Source organism: Neofelis nebulosa, chromosome 14 (genome assembly GCF_028018385.1).
Source record: "Neofelis nebulosa isolate mNeoNeb1 chromosome 14, mNeoNeb1.pri, whole genome shotgun sequence".
Classification (NCBI taxonomy): Eukaryota; Metazoa; Chordata; class Mammalia; order Carnivora; family Felidae; genus Neofelis; species Neofelis nebulosa.
Window position 1 is genome coordinate 74276889 of NC_080795.1, and position 23473 is coordinate 74300361.

General features: G+C 45.0%; 1 protein-coding gene and 1 long non-coding RNA gene across 6 annotated transcripts in view; both read right to left on the bottom strand.

Moving 5' to 3' along the window:
* The window catches only part of LOC131494661 (uncharacterized), a 101230-nt gene that overhangs the window by 4723 nt on the left and 73034 nt on the right, over positions 1 to 23473 (bottom strand). The gene's annotated exons all lie outside the window — the stretch shown is intronic.
* Positions 1 to 23473, bottom strand: part of TMEM71 (transmembrane protein 71) — a 24430-nt gene continuing 957 nt past the window's right edge. Inside the window, exons 3-11 of one of the 5 annotated variants that reach the window (XM_058699126.1) lie at positions 22624 to 22705; positions 21334 to 21394; positions 19335 to 19547; positions 17692 to 17864; positions 7607 to 7780; positions 4198 to 4340; positions 3446 to 3521; positions 424 to 485; positions 1 to 317 (exon numbers count right to left, since the gene is read on the bottom strand). In XM_058699126.1, the coding sequence (XP_058555109.1) occupies positions 4318 to 4340; positions 7607 to 7780; positions 17692 to 17864; positions 19335 to 19547; positions 21334 to 21394; positions 22624 to 22669 (690 nt within the window). In that variant the 5' untranslated portion in view covers positions 22670 to 22705 and the 3' untranslated portion in view covers positions 1 to 317; positions 424 to 485; positions 3446 to 3521; positions 4198 to 4317. Of the gene's footprint in view, positions 318 to 423; positions 486 to 3445; positions 3522 to 4168; positions 4341 to 6331; positions 6499 to 7606; positions 7781 to 12984; positions 13221 to 17691; positions 17865 to 19334; positions 19548 to 21333; positions 21395 to 22623; positions 22706 to 23473 lie in introns of those variants that run through there. The other 4 variants (XM_058699125.1, XM_058699128.1, XM_058699124.1 and 1 more) reach the window with 4 other exon arrangements.

The following is a 23473-nucleotide window of genomic DNA, read 5'->3' on the forward strand; positions in this document are numbered from 1 at the left end:
TTTTAGGTTCACGTTATTTATTAAGCCCTACTGCCTCGAAGCTCAATTTTCTCACTTTTGAAGAACTGGTAAAAATGTAAGAGACTGGATGAGAATGCTATTAGATTTTAGCATTAACAGAAAGTATTCTTCGAGACAGATGATGGGGACGCTTCCTGTGCATGGTCATTGCCATCCATTAGTCAGCCAAAAGCGCTCTCAGGTAGCCGGCTCCAGTCATCTTCGTCAGGATGATGGTAACACAGTCAACACTTACTGCGCACAGGTGGTGGCTTCGAAATAGTCGGCAAGGCTGAGAAACAACGACGTGACAGTATCTTGGATAAGAAAGAGAAAGTATCTAAGAATCGCTTCAAAATGACCAAAATTGGACTGAAGTACAGGGCAGGGATCAGAGGAATAATTTGAGAGATTGTGACTTACAGGCAGTAGTTATCATCAATGGGCACGTGAGGACACTGGCAAATATCCCTCCCAGAAATCACCTGCAACAACAGAATTTCTCAGGTTTCGTAAACTAGTTACGCATTTCCAATGCGTGAGCTGTTCTTTTGGACTAACGTCTCGTGATTTCCAGATTTGCTATAACACTACAGTAATAAGCATAGTGTGGTATTGGCCAGACAATAGACATATAGGTCAATAAAAGAATGGAGAGACCAGAAATGAACCCATACAGATACAGTTAAGTGAGTCTTAACAGAGGAGCAGAGGGAATTTCATGGATAAAGGATAGTCTGTCCAACAATAGTGTTGAAACAATTGTACATCCACATGCAAAAGAAGGAGCCTCCGTATATACATCACAGCCGAACACAAAATTTAACGATTTAACTCAAAACGAGTCATAGTCTGAAATGTGACCGCAAAAGTACAAAACGTCTAGATAAAACAAAGGAGAAAATCCATATGCCAACTGCTTACCACCTTACCCAAAAGTGTGTGAAAATGTCAGGTTTTTACCAATCTGATGGGTATTGTTTCAGAGAGAGGATTTAAAAAAAAAAACCCAATAATTTCTTTGTTGTTTTTATTTTCAAAACATGAATCACTGGAAAAAATCATAAATACATACAAAGGGTAAGGAAAATATCATCAAAAAACTCCATTGGCCTAAAGCAGCCATTATTAAATTTTGATGAATACCCTTTTTGACATCCCTTTATATGCATTTAAAAAATGTGTTTAAATTGAGATTTGAAAAATGTACAGTAAAGCCTTTAAAGTGCACATCTCGGTGGTTGTTTTTTTTAACCTGAACTCCTGCATTCACTACCCGAGTCAAGGTATAGAATTATTTCCAGCAGTCTCTAATGCTCCCTTTGCCATCCTTCCTATTCTTTCCCCCAGAATTAACCACTCTTCCTTTATCTATAATAACGGATTCATTTCGCCTTTCCTTGAATTTTGTAGGTATCTGAAATGATACAGACTCATGTCTGAGACCCATTCATGCTATTACCCATGTCGATAATTTTTCTCGTAACCAATCTCTCACTTAAATAATCTTATTTTTCAAACAACTTTAGATGCACAGGGAAGTTACAGAAATAGTACAGAGGGTTCTCATACGCCTTTCAGCAACTTTCCCGATTATCAGCATCTTACGCTTCTATGGCACATTGTTGGAAGTAACGAGCCAACATTGCTGCCTCACTATTAACACCACGTGCCATTTGTACCTTACGGTTTTCCCTAATTTACCCATGTTCCATGACGGCATCCGGGATGCCTCAGACATTTAGTCATGGCTCCTTGGGTTCCTCTGGGCTATGACAATTTCTCAGACTCTCCTTGGTTTTGATGACCTTGACAGGTTTGAGGAGTCCTGTCCAGATAATGTGTAGAAGGTCGCATCAAGGGTACATGCTATCCATGTAACTTAGCCCTGTTGATGTCAACCTTGACCACCTGAGGTCACATTTGCCCGGCTTCTGAAGTTTCCTTTCCCCCTCTTTCCAGGTTCTGTTTCTTGGAAGCAAGTTTCTAAATGCAGCTCAGGCTCAAGGAACAGGTTGTCCAGTTTCCTTCTTAAGAGGTGGGGGCAGGCGGGGGGATGGGGAGTATCTACAGGAATTAACCGAAGAGGAACATTTCACTGACAGTTCTGTGAAATCACATAAAAGGTCCCATGATCCACGATGGTTGGGAAACGCTAAGTTCAATAAAGCCAATCATGTTTCTTCATGATGTTATTTTACCGGGCCTTTATGATGCTGGTGCACAAATGGTCCTCTGACCTGGGATATATAATGCAGACTTTTGCAAATTTATTTTAGCACACGACCTCCCCCACGTTTTGTTCTTTTGGTCCCATTGTGATCTAAAAAGCCTTAATACTTCTTAAACCTCATCATTATTTGGGACGCTTATTTTAAAATACAGATTCTCAGTAGATCTAAATTCGTATCACAAAGGTTGGGATTCAGGACCTGGTATTTAAAAACACAACTCTCCCAAGTGATGTGAGGTATCTGACCCTCAAGAGGCGGGGTGTGACAGCAAGCAGCATTTGCTGACCGGAGCACAGGCACCACAAACACCCCAGGTCTGGACCACTTATCCCTGTTACACTGATTGAACAATATCGATGAGCCCCTGGCACTGGGGATACAGAAGTGAAGGAGATGTTCTCAGGTTGTTCACATTCTTGTGGCAAGAGATTGATCATTGACATTTAAACAGATGAACATATAACAGGTCAGGTGGTAAGTGATAAGTAAAGACAAGTAAAGTGAGGTGTGTGTGTGTATAGAGAGTGGTAAGCTATTTATACGGTGTTGTCATGGAAGATCTCGCTGATGATGTGACAGTTGAACAGATTCCAGAAAGAAGTAAGGGACACGTGTTAAGAAGCTTTCTAGAGAAGACCGCACTTGGCGGAATAAACAGCAAGTGCAAAGGCCCTGAGGCACAAGTGCACTTAGCACAGAAGGGATGTGACCATTGCCCTGTAGACTTGGGCAAGAAAAGAATAGGAGGGGCATGGTGGACTGAGGGTAGGACAGAAACATGCCTATAATCAGGCAAGAGCATCATGTGATCTGAGGTGCTGAGTGGACTTCCCAGGAACAGACACTTTATGTTAAGGCACAAAAACATAATGAGAAAGATGGAGTCCCAGTGGGGACTCCAAGTGCCCTTGAACTCCACGCGGGATTACTTAGTTTATATCCATAATAGGGAGTCACTGAGGATTTAAACGAAGGATGATACATAATAAATTCCAATTTCTAGCAAGATCCACTGGCTTTAATATGCTTTGTGAGATAATGAGAGGAGGGAAGTGATTGCAAAAGGGGCACTGAAGGGGCACAGGCAAATGAACAGATCTTAACCACAGAGCTACCGAAAATGCATTGTGGAATAAGGCAAGGAAATTATCAATCAGTTACAGCTTCCTTAATTATAAAACACTGCTGCGTGCAAATAAAATGTGAATTACCTTGCACACGCACAAATGATTAAGCACGCGGCCAGGAGAAATGCTCGAAAGAAGATGTCTCTCCACAAACTGGTTTCTAAGAGGAAAAGTAAAAATAAATGAATTACAAACCATCGCTGATAATCTTGGTACAACAAAATTGTACTGAAGTTTCTTTTTTATATAAGAAAGAACAGACAAAAAGACCCCACAGACACCGAAACAATGACGCGTTTTCAAACGTATGTCATCTCAAGCAATTTGCCCTAAGTAACAAGATAAAATTATCAAATGCCGTACAGGTCTACTCATTAGATAATTTCAGCAAATAATACATTGTTTCTGTCATTACAAAATGATTCTACTACGGGGCTCCTGGGTGGCTCAGTCGGTTCAGCGTCCAACTTCGTTTCAGGTCATGATCTCACGGTCCGTGAGTTCGAGCCCCGCATCGGGCTCTGTGCTGACAGCTCAGGGCCTGGAGCCTGCTTCGGATTCGGTGTCTCCCTCTCTCTCTGTCCTTCCCCAGCTCCCACTGTCTCTCTCTGTGTCTCAAGAAATGAATACATGTTTTAAAAAAAATTAAAAAAAAAAAGATTCTACGACATAAACAGTTTGGGGCCTGCCTTTTACGGTAATGTTGGGGAACCACTTGGTAGAATGTAGGCCAGTGTCAGAAGTCTAATTCTGAGGATGACACCTAAAACTTGGACAGCGCCTTTTCATTCACAAAGAGCTTTCATACCTCAGTTCATCAAATCAACACAACCGACCTGTAAGGAAGGAACCATTGTCCTCACTCTGCACGTGAGAAGACCAAGACTGAGGGGTGATGAAGTGTGTTCAAGGTCACACAGCTCTGAGGCGCCAGAGGCAAGATTTATAAACCACGTCTAGCCAGAACATAATGTTTTGCCTGAAATGGGGCAGGGAAAGAGAATGGCCACTTTGCATGCTGGGAGTCTCCAAAGGACAGAAAAGAGAACATATATTATGAACTATTTGTCCCCGCAAAACTCTGCTATCAGTAAAGGATTTCAGTGTTCTAGAGCCACGGTGGAGATGACCGCAAATCCTCCAGCCGTTACAATCGTAGGCGTTAAACCAATCACGAACCCGGCTATTATTCCAATCACCTGAAAGAAATCAGGGCTGGTTTAGGGATGATCACATAAAGATCCAAGGAAAAGGATAAACGGACCTTAACTTAATTTTCCGCCCAATGCTTCAAAAGCTCAAGTTTGCCACAGTTGTTTAAAACTTGGAGTGACTTTGTGCAGCGAATGTGTTTATTTTTGCTATTTATGCTATGAATGAAGATTGAGTCAGCTAACAAAGCCTACTTAGTCCGTAATGTGGGCGGAATACTGAGGATTGGCAATGTGAAATATAGCAGTTGTGAATGATGTCACTGCCAATGTACAGTATTTCATGTATACTGTGAATTAAATAAGTTATTGTGGGCTCAGCCGAACGCTCAGCCATCCTTCTGAAGTGTGTTTGTATTCTTAGCCGACTCTGATTTGACGTGGAATTTGGAAAACATTGCCTCACAGAAACAAGTCCAGCTTGACAAACTGCTAAAATCGTTAGACTTTGAATCGTGAACAGAGCCTGGTTTAAATTCCAGTTCTACAAAGATCCAATTGTGTCATGTGGTACAAGGTATGCACTAGTTCATCCCATCAGTAGCCACTCACGTAGTATCTAGATTGGCTTAGCGCGACTGTCACTTCCTTCAAGAAGCCCTCCTTGATTCCTTCCACTCCCCTGTGGCCCTCAGCTGCCCCCTCTCCGTACCCCCTTATCCCTCGTGCATTTCCGTCAACAGTGTTTTCATACTGAATTAAAATTGCTGTTTTCCGGGGCACCTGGGTGGCTCAGTTAGTGGAGCGTCTGACTCTTGATTTCAGCTCAGGTCATGATCTCATGGATTGTGAGTTCGAGCCCCGCATCAGGTTCTGTGCTGACAGTGGGAAGCCTGCTTGGGATTCTCTCTCTCTCTCTCTCTCTCTTTCTCTCTCGAAATAAATAAAAACTCTTCAAAAAGTTGCTGTTTTCTTTCTCTAGATTTCCCCACTAGATCGCAAGCTCACTGAGAACAGTCAGCATCTATCTGTCGTTCTTGGTGGCAGTGCCCATATTTTTCTGGGGACCTACCTCTCCCTCCTCAGCGCGTGGTTCACGTGGAGACTGAGTTCCCCCCCAGCATTGGATCTGCTCCCAGCCATTTGGAGCTTCACAGACTTACGGACAAAGTGATTGGCTTTGTCCTGGAAAAGTGACCCTTCCAGAACCAATGAAACTGGGCACCTTATCAGAACTTGAGAAGGTTCTCATCTCTCTCCGCTGGACTGGAATCTGGGACGTTGCAGGCACAGAGCCACCGAGAACCACCACGGAGTAATAGCTTTTTGAAAGAGTAAAGTACACCCAGAAGACAAGAGACAACACAAGGAGAGACCGACAGGAATCTGCAATCTATGCCCGGAATTTTCATTAATGAACCAATAAACCGTGGTACTGATTAATCCATCTTGAGATGGGTTTCCATCCACTGGAATAGGCTGACCGACAAAGATGATGTGGGCCAGGCCTACATCCTAAGCTGGTAGAACATAGCCTGGGCTGCACATTCACAGTCTACGTGCGAAGGAGATAGAATTGAATCGGAGGGAGACCTTGTCCACCCAGGGCTTCATAGCCAGGCGGAGAGGAAAACAGTCTCCGTGGAGATAGAATTCAGAGCGCTAGGGAGTCGGAGGGATGCGCTACCTCTGCCAGCCAGAAGGGGGCAGATGAGGCCCCACAGAGGTGTTCTTTGCTTTGGGCCTTGAAGGAGTAGGAGCCTTCCGGGAACAGCAGGTGGGACACACATTCCAGACACAACAAAGAACACGTACAAAGGTTTACATGACCTGTCTAAACTTGAGTATTCTTATCTCCAGAATGGAGACAGCGCCCCTGATCGGCCCGCCAGTTTCGGAGCACCGGCTCTGTGCCAGGCGCTCCGTGGGCAGGTTGGCATCCACAGATGACTGAGACACAGTGCCCATCCTCAAGGAGCTCACAGCCTGCTGGACAAGACGCAGAAATTAACATGCCACCACAGCGGAGGGAACGGGCACGAAAGAGGGGAGCCGTGAAAGCCAGATGAACACACAAAAAAGGGTCGCTTTAACGAGCTCCTCCCCGGAAAACGGGGTGGGGTCCCCGGAGCAGGTGGCTGTGGATGATCCAGAAACCGTCTAAACGGTAAAAGCCGCGTTCTCTGTCATCCCAACACCTGGAAGGGACCTACAAAAGCCTTTCAACACTCACCTAGTAGCTGATCTGGGATGGTCAGTAAGGTTCATGGTTTGGTGGAGACAAAGAGGAGACACTTTTTCTGTGTAACCTCCGTCTTACGCAACATAATCTCACATATATTTTGAGTACTTCTCTACACGACACGTGATGCAAAGTGCTTATTTTAGTCATTACAAGGTAGGATCTAGCTCTCTCCGCTTACAGATGAAAACCCTGTTTTAGAGAGTTCAGTTAACCGCTCCTGAGTTGCAGCTACCACGCGGGGGGGGGGGGGGGGGGGGAGGGGGGGGCTGGGCTTTGAACCTTGACAAGCCGAGGACACGGCCTTGATGCAACCCTGTGGGCAAACGTGACTAATCCGACGTTGGCGACCTGGAGGCTGAAGACGTTGCTTGCTGAATTTATTTCGGATTTGCTCCGGATAGGAAATACCAATGCCTTTCTATCTTTTGAGTTTTCCTTGCCAGAGGCATTGCATTAAAGGACTGTGTGTTTCCTTCTTTTCTTCCTTTTTCCTCTTACATGGCAAATACACAGCTAAGCACGAAGAAGATAATAACAGACACCTTTGTACGTACTACCCAGCTTTAGCAAAGCTCAACATTTTGCCAAATGTCTTCAGGGTGTTTAAACAATAAATGAAACGCTGCACATCCAGTCCTTCCGGTGTCTCTAAGACGACATCCTAGAAGGAGCCGCCGCCTCTGCGCATGCGTCGCCCGGAGCTGCAGCGCCCCGTCCTCCAGGCCTTGCAGGGGCTGATCCTTCCCAAGTGTACCTTAGTCATCTCTAAGTCATTCTTTGGCCCTGTAAGGAAGAATTCTTTGGGTGTGGCAAAGATTTTCAAACAACAACAACAACAACCGAACTCACTTGCGTGATCCAGAAGGTTCCCCGGGAAATGTTCAGAAGTTGTCCCTGGAGACTGAAGGGCCAGGTCGTGGGAGTTCTCTGGCGGAGTCCGAGACGCAGCGTGGCTGGAGGAGGAGGCTGCCTTCCGCTGCTCTGCCTCGCGTGCATCAGTCGCAGAACCATCGTGATCGTCGCCTGGAAAAGGAGAAGGGCTCGGTGTGCGCATGCGTGTGTGGGGTCGGTGCCGCTGGGTGCGTGGTAGCCGAAGGCCATCCCCCTAGCGACGCTTTGCGGTTAGGGTGGGATGAGTCTCCAGGTCAGGTGGCGTTTCAACTTGCCCTCGTCTTTGAAGGCTGCAGAGGAAAAGGCTCTCCAGGGCAGAGATGAGCAAAGGCCAGAGGCATAGAGGGTTGGGAAGGTAGCCCATTCCAGTGTGGTTAGAACGAAGGGACCCGGTGGAACGTGAAGCTGGGAAGCTAGACTGAGCACAGGTCACTGGAGGCCCTGACCTCCCCCCGGAGGCATTGGGAGTTTATGTGGCGGGCAGTGCAGTGACGGAGCGGCTCTGGGTGACAGTGGCACTGCACACACACTTATGTGGCCCATTCATTTAGATAAAGTAATATGTGTTTTTGGTGTCTGGTAAAATCCAGGCGGCCTCGGGCCACCTGGGTGGCTCAGTGGGTTAAGCGTCTGACTCCGATTTCAGCTCAAGAGTTCCCTGCTTGGGATTCTCTCTCTCTCCCCTTCTCTCTCTCTCTGCCCTTCCCCTGCTTGCTCTCTCTCAAAATAAATAAACATTTTTTTTAAAAATCCAGGTGGCCTTGCAAGAAATCATGAGAGAGTAGCCTCAGACTCATGTATAGAAGATAGACCATCTCACCCACAGTCCCCAAGGGAGTTGGGGGTTGTAGAGGTGGGGTTGGAGAGTGCGTGGTGAGTCTATGAGCCTCTCATCTGTATCACGCCAACTCCTTCTGTTTTTCATTCATTCATTCATTCATTCGTTCGTTCATTCATTCAGCATTTACTGGATGTGGTTATGTACCAAGAACTGTCCCAGCTGCTAGCTTCCAATGGTGGAGATGATGCCTTTGCCCTCATGTGCCTTCCGTTCTGGTGGGGGAGAGAGAAAATAGCTATGGTGAGTGTCGGGAGGGAAACTCTCCCTCTGTAAAATATCTGGAAATGTTGGTTAAAATGTAATGAACATCTTAAATTTCTTTTTTGCGTTCAAAGAGGCTGTGGTCTGGAGAGGGACAGACATATATGCCAACAATTCGGAGGCAGTGGGGTCATTGCTACAACGAAGGGCAGCAGAAGGCATCCGGGGAGAGTCTAGGAAGGAGTGTCTGAATCCGTCAGGGGCGATTCAGGCAGGCTTCACACATGAGACGGAATGAAAGCGGAAACTTGATGAGGAGTTCTTCCAGAGAGACAGCAAGAAGACGGAAGGTCGGAGACCGGATAAGGAGGGAGGGGGGAGGGGAGAGAGGAAGAGGATGAGGAAGGGAAGAGGAGGAGAAGAAAGAACTGGTGAGAGAACACAGCAGCGTGGTTCGCAAAGGAGCAAGTTCTCTTACGAGGCTGGACGGGGGAGCACGTGGGTGTGGGCACTTCCGGCAAGTGATTCTGGCTGGACTGCCAGGTCACGAAGGGCCTCATGGGTCCCACTCAGGGGCTAAGGTTTATGCTGTGGGCGATCTGGAGCAGGAGTCTAACGTGAGGACTGTTGGGGCTTCAAGTGCTCGCTCAGCAGTGAGAGACTCCCAGCCCCATTCCAGGAGCCCAAGCGACACGTGGGGTCCTCCTATAACAGGTCCTCCTTAACCGGAGGAGGTTTATCCCCCGGGGACAATTGGCGATGTCTCAAGATGTTTTTGGCTGGCACTCGTGGGGGTGGGGAGGATTGCTATTGGCAGCTAGTGAATAGAGCCCAGGGGTGCTGTTCACATCCTGTAATGCACGGGACGGGCCTTGCGATGAAGGATTGTCCGGTCCCGCGTGTCAGTAATGCCGAGGCTGTGAAACCCCGTCACAGGGGGAGCAGACCCAAGTGTAGAAGGAGTCTTGATCATTAGTGCTCTCTCGGCAACTCTGGTAAGCACTTAGGAGCGGAGAACATCTGCATTTTCCTGCATTTTCTGTATCTTCCTGAGTGCCCTTACTCTTGTCAAAACGCCCCGCGCTCCGCCTTCTTAGGGCAAATCATAACTGATGGTTTTGTAATTCTTATGTAAACACATACTATATGATACGTAATTTGTGCGGTGTTTGTTTAATATCTGCCTCCCTTACTAGACCGAGAGCCCCAGGAGAAAAAAGGTCGCTTCACCTGTCCCAGCCCCCGTCACCAGCAATGACAGTGTGTTTGTTAGCACTCGCTAAGATGTGTTAATAAACAGAGAGTTCCGGTGGGAGGCAGGGAGGTGGAGACACGTGAAGTCGGTCGTGAAGGCGCTGTAAGAACTCGGGCCACTGTAACAGGGCCATGGTAACCATAGAGACAGGGGGTCACGGCTCATCTTCGCGGAGGCTACGGCCGATTTGAGGCGGTAGGACAGCGGCCTCCGACCCCGGGCTGATGGGCTGACTCCCAACGTGAGTGGCGCTGCCCTCCCACGCGGCCTGGATACTGAGCCAATGAGCGGGTGCTTTGGGACCGGGGAGTTTCTGCCAGCCTTGCAGTCTCCCTCCCACGATCCCACCCACGACCTGTGGCCGCTTGACGAGGCAGTCTGCGGAAGCATCCTTGCCGGTTGCCATAGAGAAAGGAAACGGCCGAGTGAGACGTGTGGATCATCCGGTAATGACCGTGCGCAGAGGAGGCCGTGGGTCATGAGCACCGCGGCACCGTTCTCAACAGCCTACCCAAACGACCCAACCATCAACCGATGAGCGAATCAAGAAGGTCCTGCCATTTGCGACGCCATGGATAAACCTGGGGGACACTGTGCCAAGTGAACTAAGTCAGTCACAGCAGGACAAACCGTGCATGAGTCCACGGACATAAAGGCACCTAAGATTGTCAGCCACAGAGGCTGATAGAATGCTGGTTTCCGGGGCCTGGGGCTGGGGGGCGGGGGCAGGGGTGGTAAGGGGATTGCCCTGCAGCGAGTGTAGAGTCTCAATTACGCTAGATGAACAGGTTCTAGAGATCCGCTAAATCCTTCACAACTGTGTTGTGCCCTGCAAAATTCGCCGGGAGGGTAGATCTCAGGCTGATTGTTCTTACTACACACAAGCGAACACACACCCGGACGCAGGGAAACTGGAGTTGTTGGATATTCCCATCACCTTGATTGGGGTATTTGCGTCCGTTTGAACTCATCCAATTTACACATTAGATACGTACAATTCTTTGTGTATCAGTCATATCTCAATAAGGCCGTTAAAGTAGAGAGAGAGAGAGAGAGAGAGAGAGAAGCCTATCTGGTCAAATTCACGCGGGCGTGAGAAAGAGCTGAGAACTTTCATGGCTGATTATTCCTTCAAGAGTGACGCTTAACACAAATCCGCAGAGATACAGATGGGAGAGATGTGAGAAAAGGAAAAATGTTCCTGTGCTGTTTGTTGCCCAAGCCTGCCTTGTTGAACTTACAGCTTTGCACCGGGAGCCGGATGAACTAAAGATGTGCCCATGAGGAATACTAGAATATGGCACAGAATTTTCTGGAAGAAGAGATGGCATTAAAGAGAGGAAGCTACAAAAGGTAAAACCTTAGCATGAAAGAATGATCAAGGCATTTTCAGCTGTGGAAAGACAGGGTTTGCCCCCAATGTACACTTTCCCTAACTGACATTTAATTTTTGTCTCCACCCTTAACAATAAATGAGAGGCTCCTAATGCAGATACAGCTTCAGCAAATAGTTTTTATATTACATTTGAAGATACTCATTTAGTTTCTCCTGATTTATTTAAATTCAATGTAGCTTTCTTCTGTTTTTTTTTAAATTTTTTTAATGTTTATTTTTGAGAAAGAAAGAGAGAGACAGAGCATGAGAAGGGGAGGGGCCGAGAGAGAGAGAGAGAGAGAGAGGGAGACACAGAATCCGAAGCAGACTCCAGGCTCTGAGCTGTCAGCACGCAGCCCGACGCGGGGCTCGAACTCCCAAATGGGGACATGGTGACCTGAGCCGAAGCCAAACGCTGAACTGAAGGAGCCACCCAGGCGCCCCCGGCTTCCTTCTGTTTTCAAAGGGTCTGTTTCTTCCAAGCATATTTCCCTATGTTTGCATGTAAAATGGGCATTATTGTTTGCCGTGGAGGGAAACACAAAGCCACGTACAGATGTTGTCATCAAAGATATTCACAGGAGAGGCATGCGCTCTGGAAAAAAAATCACAGACCTCGAGCTGGGAAGCCCTGCCCGTGGTTGTCTTGCCTTTCTTTCCTGGGACTTGCAGAAGCGGAGCGGGCAGTCCTGATCAGTCCTCCCTGCGCGAAAGCTTTATCTTCTTTCTGTGTGACTCACAGCCTCTGGGAATGTCTCCCAAACTGCAGCCTCGGGGTCTGGGAAGCTGCTAAATGCCACGGCTAAAAAAATGAATTGCAACTGATGAGGAAGGTGGTCTAGACACAGCTGCAGAAGGGGTGAGCTAAGGATAAAATAGGCAACCAATGAAAACCCTTGTTAGTCTGAAAAACGAGGGACGAGCAAGTTAGGGGAAGTAAGTTTTGATTGCATCCGTGGCCCGGAGAGAAGACGGCAGAACAATTTAATTTTGAATCTTTCTTGAGTCTTCTAATGAGGCGACGTTGGCAGAGAAAAATAAATTGCTGATAAAAGTCACGGGGCCTTGGGTAAATCCGGAAAACCAGAAGTCTGGGGAAGATTTGATTACATTTGACAGCGAAGATGAGGGATTTCAAAGTCCCGTGAGCCCTCCGTTGCCTAATTACTGATGTTGGAGGGGGGTGGCTTGATTTGTTATATTTAGAAGATATTTGGAAACCGTGAGGATTTTAGCAAGATATCTCAACCTCACGCAGTGCTGCTGTGGTCCAATTGCTTTCCAATTGTTTGGACCTATTTCCAGGAGGCAACTACAGGAAAGCTAGATGTTAATTTCCAAATATGCGGAACACTGCCTTCGGAACAGCGATTCCCAAACTTCCAGCATCCAAGCATCATTGTCCCGATTTTTGTCGTATCCTGGAGGCTGCTTACTCTTAGCCGTTTTTTATATTCTTCTCTAAATTGTTTTGTTAAACCCCTTACTTTAAGGGAAACTTGACATCAATCACTTACAGGCCACACAGAGAAAGCAACTTAAAATGGAGTACAATGAAAACGAGAGCTTCTTTAATTTTCTAAATATCGTTGTACCACAAAGCTCTGAGCCTGTTCTTTGTTAAAAGAACTTTGTGAAAACAAGAGTAGCCAGAGTTTGGAACCTTAACGCCGCCAAGATTTTAAACTGAGCCTTTCTCCTGCGTTGTGTTAGAAGGACTGAGGGAATCGCAAAAGGTGTCGGAGATGCTCCATCACTGTGGGATTCAGGGTTCGTGACCTCTGCGTCCCAGAGGTGTCTGTCCCCCCGGCCACACACTTCGGGAAATGTTGCTTTAGAACCAAGAAGAGACTTGCCCTGTGTACTCCAGAAAGCCAGCCTCGAACCGAGGGATGGAAACCTTCAAAAAGCACATGATAGGTCAACGTAGGCAACCCACTGCCACAACGGTACTACCAGTGGGAGGAAGAGGCAGGCTTAAAAAGTCACAGCAGTCCCCAATGGGGAAATTCAAGAAGACAGAAAGTAGACTTAAGGTTGTCGGGGGCTGCGGTTGGGGAGGGGGCACAGGAGTAGGGAGTGGCTGGTAAGGAGTGTGGGGTTTCTCTTTGGGTTGATGAAAATGTTCCCGAATTAGAAACTGATCCTGGTTGCCCGGTTCAGTCACCGGAAAATAATAGGGAGGTTCCTCAAAAAAGTAAAAATGGAACTGCCCTCTGTCTTTACCCAAAGAATATGAAAACATTACTTCAAAAGGATTCATGTGCCTCTATGTTTATTGCAGCGTTATTTATAGTAGCCAAGACAGGGAAGCAGCCCAAGTGTCCATCGATACATGATGGATACGGAAGATGTGGTACATATTATACAATGGGATGTTGCTCAGCCGTAACACAGAATGAAACCTTGCCATTTGCGACAACATGGATGGATCCAGAGAGTATAATGCCAGGCAAAATAAGTCAGTAAGAGAAAGACAGATAAATACCATATGATTTCACTCCCATGTGGAATTTAAGAAACAAAATAAGTGAACAACAGCAACAACAAAAGAGAAAAGCCAAGAAACAGACTCATAACTGTAGAGAACAGATAGTCCCCAGAGGGGAGGTGGGGGGGGGGATAGGTGGAACAGGTGAAGGGGATTAAGTCGCTTATGATGAGCACTGACTAATGTATATAATTGTGAATCACTATATTCTGCACCTGAAACTGACTTAGCACTGCATGTTGACTATACTGGAATTAAAATCAAAATTCTTTTTTTTTTTTTTAATCAAAATTCTAAAAAGTGGTCACGGTTGGACAAACTGCCTTGTGAATATCATTTGAAGAAACACTGAATTGTACACATTAAAATGGAAGATTTTATGACATGTGAATTATATCTCAATTAAAAGGCAATTCGTGCTCTTTATTACTGTAGGCATTTATGCCAGGGATGTGTAGGCATCTGCCAGGGATGCCAGGAGTAGGCAAGATAACCTCTACGTTGCCTTCTGATTAAAGATTCCATACGTCTCTTGTTTATCCGAGACCTTAAAGCTACAGGACCCTTGAGTTGACTCCTTTATTAAGCTGAACACCATTAGCCACATTCTCCTCTTTGATGACATCGTGCTCTTCGGGTTCCCTGCCTGAGAAATTTTCCCCATATAGCATAGTGACCTATGCTCAAGACTCTTGGGTTGGAATCCAGGTGACACTATTTCCTAGTTGTGTGCCCCTAGGGAAAGGATCCAGTCTGCCTTAGTTTCCCTCTCCACAAAATAGGGAGGAGAATAATATTCTCTCCAAGTTGCTGTAAATGTAGGACTTCCTTTTTTCATGATGCTGAGTAATAGTCCCTTGTACGTATATACCATATTTTCTTTACCCATTCACCATGGATGGACACTGGGTTGTTTCTATATCTTGACTCCTGTAAATAATGCTGCAGGGAAGAAGGGAGTGAGAATATCTCTTTGAGATTCCAATTTCAATTCTCTTGAGTCCATGCCTAGACGTGGGATTGCTGGATCATATGGTAGTTCTATTTTTAATTTTTTTGTGAAACCTCCTCATTGTTTTCCGTAGTGGCTGGACTCATTTGCATTCCCACCAACAGTGCACAAGGGTTTCCTTTTCTCCATATCCTTGTCAACATGGATGGATCTAACACACACGCACACATTGTAATATACCCTCACCGACATTGGAGATGGGATCTACATAACACAGATTGGTTGGGATGGCTGGCTGGCCCCTGGCACTGATTACAGTAGGGAAAATTATGACTGGAGTTTCTGTTCAACCTCCTCAGTTCCTTTCTAACTCCCCTTTCTGCTCATTCATGTTTTCCGTAGGTAGATCCCTTTATTCCAGAGACCTCTACTACTTTTCATATTGGCTTCCAAAGCAATATCTCTAGGCCCTTCCTTGCTCCGGAACTCCTTTGTTACATTTCCAAACCTCCCCTGGCCATCTTTCCACTTCCCATTGGTGCCTCAAATTCAGCTCGTATGAAATAGAATTCATTGCCTCGCTTCTTTCTTTCTTTCTTTCTTTCTTTCTTTCTTTCTTTCTTTCTTTCTTTCTTTCTTTCCCTTTTACGACTAATATGTCCTGTGCAGAACGCCAGCCCCCGTGCTAATATGTACCTTCCATGAACTCATGCATTTCATCCTCACAAAAATTCCATGTGCTACTATTTTTTCTCTTTTGTATATGAAGAAATGGAGGTCATGGGGATTATTAACTTGCCCAAGAACACCGAGGTGGGAAAAGGTGGCGTCAGGACTTGAATCCCGGCCCACCCAGCTCAAAAAGCCTTATTAACCTCCTCATCATTCCAACAGTACTGTCTTCCAGGCCTTTGTGATGGCAGAACTCTTCATGCCGCCCTCCCCTCCCCCACCCTGGCTTTCTTTGATTCCCTCCCATGTCTCGTCATTACATTCACTCACCAGCCTGTCCATTCCGCCTTGAAGAACATTCCTTAAATCTCCTCCTCCCTCTCTATTTCCAGAGCCACGTTCCTTAGGGTGCCCATTGGTTTTAATTGCCTCTGAGTGCTCACTTGGTTTTCTTCATTGAATCGTTACTTCATGTTATTGTAAAGGTAATCTTTGAAAATTCACGTCTGATCATGTCATTGCCCCGCTTAAGAGCCTTCTAAGATACCCCTGACTGAATAGGATAAAATCCAAACTCCTCAACACGACACAGAAGGTTCTCCAAATATATCTTTGGTCTATCTTTCCAGGCTCATTCCCCACCTCCCTGCCTCTTTCTCTTCTCTTTGTGCTGTTTATACATCCTTGTTATCGTGAGAACTGGGATACCCTCAATTTAATTAATCTTGTGTTCGTGTAAGAATTGTGTCTTCACTTCACAAGCACCCTGTTTTGAAACTAACCCAGGATTACACTCACTCACACACACACACACACAAGCGCATTTAAAGCCTTAATCATATTGTGGCAATATACATTTCCTGGTTTTGATAATGACTGTATATAGTTGAGTAAGTCGTACCCAGTGAGGGAAGCTGGATAAAGTATAGGCAGACCTCTGTACTATTTTTTGCAACTTCTCATGAAGCTATAATTACTGCAACTTTAACGTTTTTTAAAAATTAATGTAGCATTGTGTTTTCTGCCCAGGAAGCAGGTTAAGAAAAATGCAAGACATGTAAGTACTCTGCCTTTATTATTACATTGTTGTATTACAGGACTCGTCTTGCTTGCTCTCGGAGCCTGGGCTAAGAGGTCTATGTTGGAAAGAAAAGCAAAACCCTTACTAAACTAGAGCTAAGACCAGGCTTTTGAACCAGACAGACCCACGTTGGATTCCAGTTCTGCTGTTTTATAAACTTAAAATTAACTTGGGCAAGTCACTGAACTCCAAACCTCACTTTCACCATAATTATAAAAACTGAGGGTTTGGGGATACTTAAACAAGGTAAATGTATATAAACAAGGTCATAAACTTAAACAGGACAAAATGTAAAGTACTTAGCTTATGAATAAACATGTTTGACTTCTCTCTTGCTACATCAGCAAATCCTGTTGGCTCTTTTTTTTTTTCAAGTTTTTTTTTAATGTTTATTTATTGTTGATAGAGAGAAAGACAGAGTGTGAGCAGGGGAGGGGCAGAGAGAGAGAGGGAGACACAGAATCGGAAGCAGGCTCCAGGATCTGAGCTGTCAGCACAGAGCCCAGCGTGGGGCTCAAACTCACAAACCGTGAGATCATGGTTTAATACAAAGGGTGGGGCTTTTAATTTTTTTATAGTTTCTTAATTATTTTGAGAGAGAGAGAGAGCGAGAGAGAGCGTGCACAAGTGAGGGAAGGGCAGAGAGAGGGAATCCCAAGGTGAAAGCACAGAGACCAACATGGGGCTTGATCCCACGAATCGTGAGACCACGACTTGAGCAGAAATCAAGAGTCAGACACTCAACCACTGAGCCACCCAGGTGGCCCTTAAGTGACTTTTTAAAATATGGCCCATTCTTTCTTTCTTTTTTTTTTTTTAAGACAGAGTGTTTTTTTTTTAATTTTTTTTAACGTTTTATTTATTTTTGAGAGAGAGAGAGAGACAGAGCATGAACAGGGGAGGGTCAGAGAGAGAGGGAGACAGAATCTGAAACAGGCTCCAGGCTCTGAGCTGTCAGCACAGAGCCCGATGCGGGGCTTGAACCCATGAACTGCGAGATCATGACCTGAGCCGAAGTCAGACACTTAACCGACTGAGCCACCCAGGCGCCCCTGGCCCATTCTTTCTATGAAGTGATGGTCATCTCTGGAGTTTACTTTTGGCTCAGGACCACATGGTTGCTGTGGCCCATTTGCAAATGATACTTCACCGTGGAAAAGGCGATTCAAACTCACCGATATCGTTGCAATGGTGCGTGTCCAGCCTCCCGACCCCCTCCAACCAGGTGTCCTCACTTAGGGAAGAGTCAACATCACCAAAGATATTTCCATGCTGCCAGGATTTAGAGGCACCAAGGCTGAAGAGATCAGAAAAGGAAGGGCGGATTCTCTTTTTCTTTCTAAATACCCTGGAAAGAAATGAACGTAGCATGATATATAATGAAAAGCAGCCCCCTCTGGTTCAACACCGAGAATTTAGTGAGAATGATTTGATCCATAGAACACATCTGCAAAGCTCATTTCATTTGTTCCCTCTGTTAACCCCACAGAAGTTTCTTAAACTTCTGTGTGCTCCAGGTGCCTGGATCAATATCTAAGATACTGAGATACAAGATCCAACCTTGGGCACAGAAATCTCACAATCCATTATAGGAGAAAGACAAGGATAATGCAGACGAAGCTAATGCCTTCATAGAGCTTTTTCTGCACCAGGGGTCTTTCTCAGTGGTTTACATATGATAACTCACATTATCCTTGGAACAGCTTTGGGAGGTAGGTACTGCCGTGACCCCATTTTTTCAGATGAGGAAACTGAGGCACAAAAGGCTAAGCAACTTGGCTGAGATCATCCAGGAAGTGTCACAACTGGGCTGCAAACTGAGGCAGGCTGGCTCTATGGTCTCTTCTCTGCATTACCAGTGCTATGTAGGGGGCTTGTGCTCTGATGGAATTAACTAGAAGCTGCACTGAGAGCACCAGGGGAGGCATTGCTGATCGGGAGTCAAGGGAGGCTTCCCGGGGGAGGAGACCACTGAACTGCATAGGACTATCTGATCTATTCATTGAGGAACAGGTAGGTTTTATATTAAGTCATGCTAGGAAATAAGGCTGGGGAGGTAAAAATAAGGAGGGAATGAAGAACCTTGAAAGTGACAATAATGGAGAAACTTGAATGTCGTGTGAAGGAGTTGGGTTTTGACATCGGAGTGAAGGGAAACCACTCCGTATGGGCTTGATGGTGACGTAATTTGTTTCACGTTTCTGAAGGATTTTGACTACTCATACATCCACACTGCCAGCAACGTGTCCTCTACATTGTAACCAGTGTCACCGTGCTAAGGATAATCCGGTCATTTGTCAATGGCTCCTCTTTCCCTACAGAACAAAGCCCAACCCCCTTAGCTGGACTTGAAAGTTCTCCGCTCAGCCCCCGTGTCTGCTCAGTGTTCTCTCATGTTCCTTCCACCCTGAGGTATATCTCTGCCAAACCACCCGCCATTTCCCAAATTGTACAGGGTCTCCTGGAAGTCTCCTTTGCTACTTTCATTTTAACTAAGATCCTACTTCTCTCCAGACTCAAATCGATCTTCATTATCTCTAGGAATCTTGTTTTAACCGGTTTCCCCGAGTGAAAGAGCCTTCCCTTCCTTTTCTCCTGCACTGCAGTCTATTCAGACCTCCGCCCCGGCACCCATATCACTTGATCACCTTGGTTTATTTTCATGTCAGCTATCCCTGCCCCTTATCGGTCTTTACGCTTCCATGGTCTGGAGCAGGAATGAGCTCTCGTAAATCATTGCTGAATGAACAAATGAATGAATGCGTAATTAATGGGTGGATTGGATTTTGGATTCTTTGACGTATTATCCACTACTTACCTAACTAAATTCTCCTTGTAAAGAACACTGGCCTGGGGTGGGCTCAGAGTTATGTTGCCGTCTTTGTCACAGAGGAGAGGGTCCTCTGTCCAAACATAGTAGCCATTGGAGAGGAGTCTGGGACTTCGGCGACAGGTAACGTGGGAGCCCGTCAAGAGAGCTGCAGAGCAGCCTTCAAAGGAACTGTCACCATCCAGGAAATCACAGGCAAAACTAAAGAGGGAAGAAAGGAAGTGGTTTACACCTCCACCCACCACGTCCAAGCCCATAGGAACCACATTTCTAGCCACCATGAAGGAAAACAGCTCTTTGCATTCACGGCTACCTCTGTGCATGCATGCATTCAGCCACCCTGAGAATGTCACTCTCAATCTGGGCTTCATCTCCTCACTAGCGACAGCATTGGACAACAGGGCACTTAGTGCTTCGTTCTGTTTGAAACATTCTGATGAAAACATATTATAGGCTAATCAGTCTCCTCGCCATAGGATGCAACTACACCCTTGACAGTAATCCATTTTCTTGGATGGAGAAATTGCAGACGGGCCTATTTGGGTGCTTATTATATGAGCTTATTTATTTGGGGTGCTTATTACATAAGTTTATTATGACAAGCTATTTGGAAGCTTATAGTCTCCACCCCCTTCCTTTGAATAGTCCTCCAATTGCCATATGCTTACTCTTTCCCTGCAATAGATAAATTACAACTGTGCAGCCATTAGATATATATGCGTTACAAGGTGAACACGCAGTCAGAGAGATCTTTTTGACTTTGGCCAATTTCCCACCTGGTCAGCTACCCAAACGACCATACGGTCTGTGATTTGGTATCCGGGGAAATCTCTTAATATTCAGCTGGGTAAATATCCATGTGTCTTAGGTTTGAAAAACAATCACATGCCTGCGTGATTGAAAGGCAACATCATGCCGCATGCTCTACTGAATTTCTGGTAAAGCGTTAAATGTAGAAGCCTGTCCGCAATTCATACATGCACTAAAGTTAGTAAAATACTATTTTAAATGGATATTACTTATTGAAAATGTACTGTGGACCTGGCTCATAGTTAATGCTTTATCTACTTTTCACTAACCTCCCCAAAAGCTAAGTATTGTATGTAATCATCATTGTACTGTAGGAAAAAAATGTATATATGTATATATGTATATACATATATATACACATACATATACATATATATACATATACATATACATATATATATACACATACATATATATACATATATATATATACACACACATATATATACATATATATATATATATATATACACACATGTATATATGTGATGCAGAAGGACAAATAACTTGGATATTTTATAATAGCCAGTAAGTGATAAAACTAGGATTCGAACCCCTATCTGGAGTGCTCATTCCACATGGCTCGTTAGTTCGTGCTTGGCTGATTCATTTGATGGTAGGGCAGGCTCTAACACCAATGCATGATTCCTGTATACCATTGGCACATTTTACAAAATGCTAGAGAAAACATCAACTGAGGCCTGCGTAAGGAATAAAAGACAGAGAGAAGAGACGGGGGAGGAAAAAAGGAAGGAAGGAAAAGGAGACTTCTTCGAAGAACTTGAACAAAATGGTCGACTCGACGTGTTTTTGTAGAACATGGCATTCGGCCAGCTGGTGCATTGGTGTGGGATTTTGTTGCTCTTATAAACTGAGATAGCAACGCATATTTAGGAGAACCTTAGTTCGAGAAAAAGTAATCAGGATTCAATAGTTTCTTCACTCCCCAAACAATTCACATTGGCTTACACACTCACAGCCATGCCCCACCCCCCACCATCCCATTATTAGGTTATGCAAGTTTTCATTTTGTGTGTGCATGGGACTGAAGATTTGTACCCACACCAAAGCTGGATGGGAGCTAAAACTAACATTTTTAAACCAGGAATACAAGAAAATGAGACACACAGGGAGAGAACCGTGATTGATGTGGCTTGCGAAAAGTCCCGTGGAATACCTTGGGAAAAGGCATCTGGGAGACGGCTCTCTGGTATATCTTCTCTCAGAGCCTGAAAAACCTGCAGAAGCAAACGGGAGACAAGTGCAAATTTATCACACCTCCCCACCATGCATGACTGCAAATAATGGAGGCTTTCAAGAAGGTGTGAGTAGTTCCTGACTCGGCAGGGAATCCAACTGGTGAGGCCATGCAGCGAAATCAGGACTAACCCAACTTGTCACCGGGGGGCCGAGGCAGAAATAACCCAGGGGCTTCTGTCATCTGTTTCTCCTCTCACTCCGCATTCCTCTAGAGGTTTCTTACCGGAGGATGAGGGCAATAATAAACCATTAACATCAAACTGACTCATCACGAAAGGGAGGAAGAAAGTATCTTGTGTGAAACTGTAGAAAACCAAAATCAATTACTCGGTGTGCTGGCTCTGTTTACCTTACACAGTAATTTGAGGAACTCAGTCATTTGCTTAGACTGTCTCTCATTAGCGCATTTTAAGGCACACCCATTGTAAAATAATGAGGAGAAGACGTTAGGGAAGGAAAAAAATAAAGTTTTGTTTTGTTTTATATTAATAATTTTCCAACGTATGAGGCCTGTGAATATTCTTCACTAAAAATAAATCATCCTTCCTTTCATTTAGCCATTCACTCCAGTTTAACCAAAGGCATAGCACCTAATTTCAGCTGGGGAAAGTGCAGCTAATTAATATTCTACACTCTAAAGCACGATTTCATATAGTCATGTGTGAACGCTTCTAATAGAGAGGCGCGGTGAAACTTGATTCCGTTGTGGACGGTTAGTATCTAAGACAAAGCAAGGAGCTTAGACTTTCAGATTGGGCTGGTTGGTTTGTAAGGAGTAAATTGTAGGTGCGTGAGGTGGGGTTAGAAGCAGGGTTTGGGGAGAAAATGACAAGAGGAAGGAAGAAGCTTGAAACCACTGCCGTTTGTACAACGCCCTTATTTTCTGCAAGTAGCTATCAAAATCATTCAGTATTTTTTATAGACAGTTTTGCATCTTAATAGTAGCTGATAAACAATCTCCTTTCACATTTATGCACAAGCATCTAGAAAACCAGTGATTTTTTCCCCCCACTAAAAAGACAAATACCACATTTCTCTCCAGGAAAGAAATGAAGTCAAAATCATTGCCAAAGTGAACACTGGCATTTAAGAAGCACAAGCTACTGACAGATGGTTAATGGTATGAGTATCAGCAAAATCAAAGCAAGGAAATTGCTAAAAGAAGTCTAATCGTTCGAAAGATAATTGCGCGTAGCAGTTCTCCTACATTTACTTGCCACTGGTGTTGACATCAGTTGAGATATTCGGTACATCTTGGGAAGGCTGCTTGTTCAAACTTCACAGATTTTCTGAAAGAGACATTAAAAAGGAGGTGGATTATAGATTAAAAATAGAAAAATGATGCCAAAACAGATGGCATCTACTAATTGCACTAGTCAGGCTTGTTTACTGAATGGTACAGAGATTTAGGGCTGAAGGAGGAGACTGGGATGAATGACCAAAAGGTTGCACCTGCTACAATGTTATATTACATTTTCCATCGTCTGGCTTGGTGCATCCAAATAACCTTTTTCTGTAAATAAGAACAACATCTTATTTGGGAAACCTAGATTTATGTGGTTGATTTGTAGTCAAAATAACTAATGAAAATGAATTATTTGATTAAGAAATCGGAAAAAAAAAAAGATTGGTGTTAGAGCCCTCTAACTAAACGTGTTTGTATTTTCGTCATGCGACACACATCACCCTCATTATCAAGTTTCAAGCGACGCTTGGGGACCGGTGTCCGTCTTTTGCACAACACCTCGAACCCTTGACAGGTGGTCATAGAGAGGGCTGGCGGTCTTTAAGAGGTGCTGTCAGCCTGGACATTCGCAACCAGTGCAGGCAGCATTGCCCTAAAAATTGTCTGCCGCCAGGCAGATTTCAAAACTCAGTTCGCATGAGCACGTAATTTACTCTCTCAATTACAAATTAGGCATATATCCAAGTGTGTAAATTACGTCAACTTTGATCATATGCCATTCACCACATAGATCCACCTGCTGTAGACCTTGATGCTTTGTACACAGCGCTGTTCTCATAGCCTTGCAAGGTAGGACTGAATTCTTGTTCTG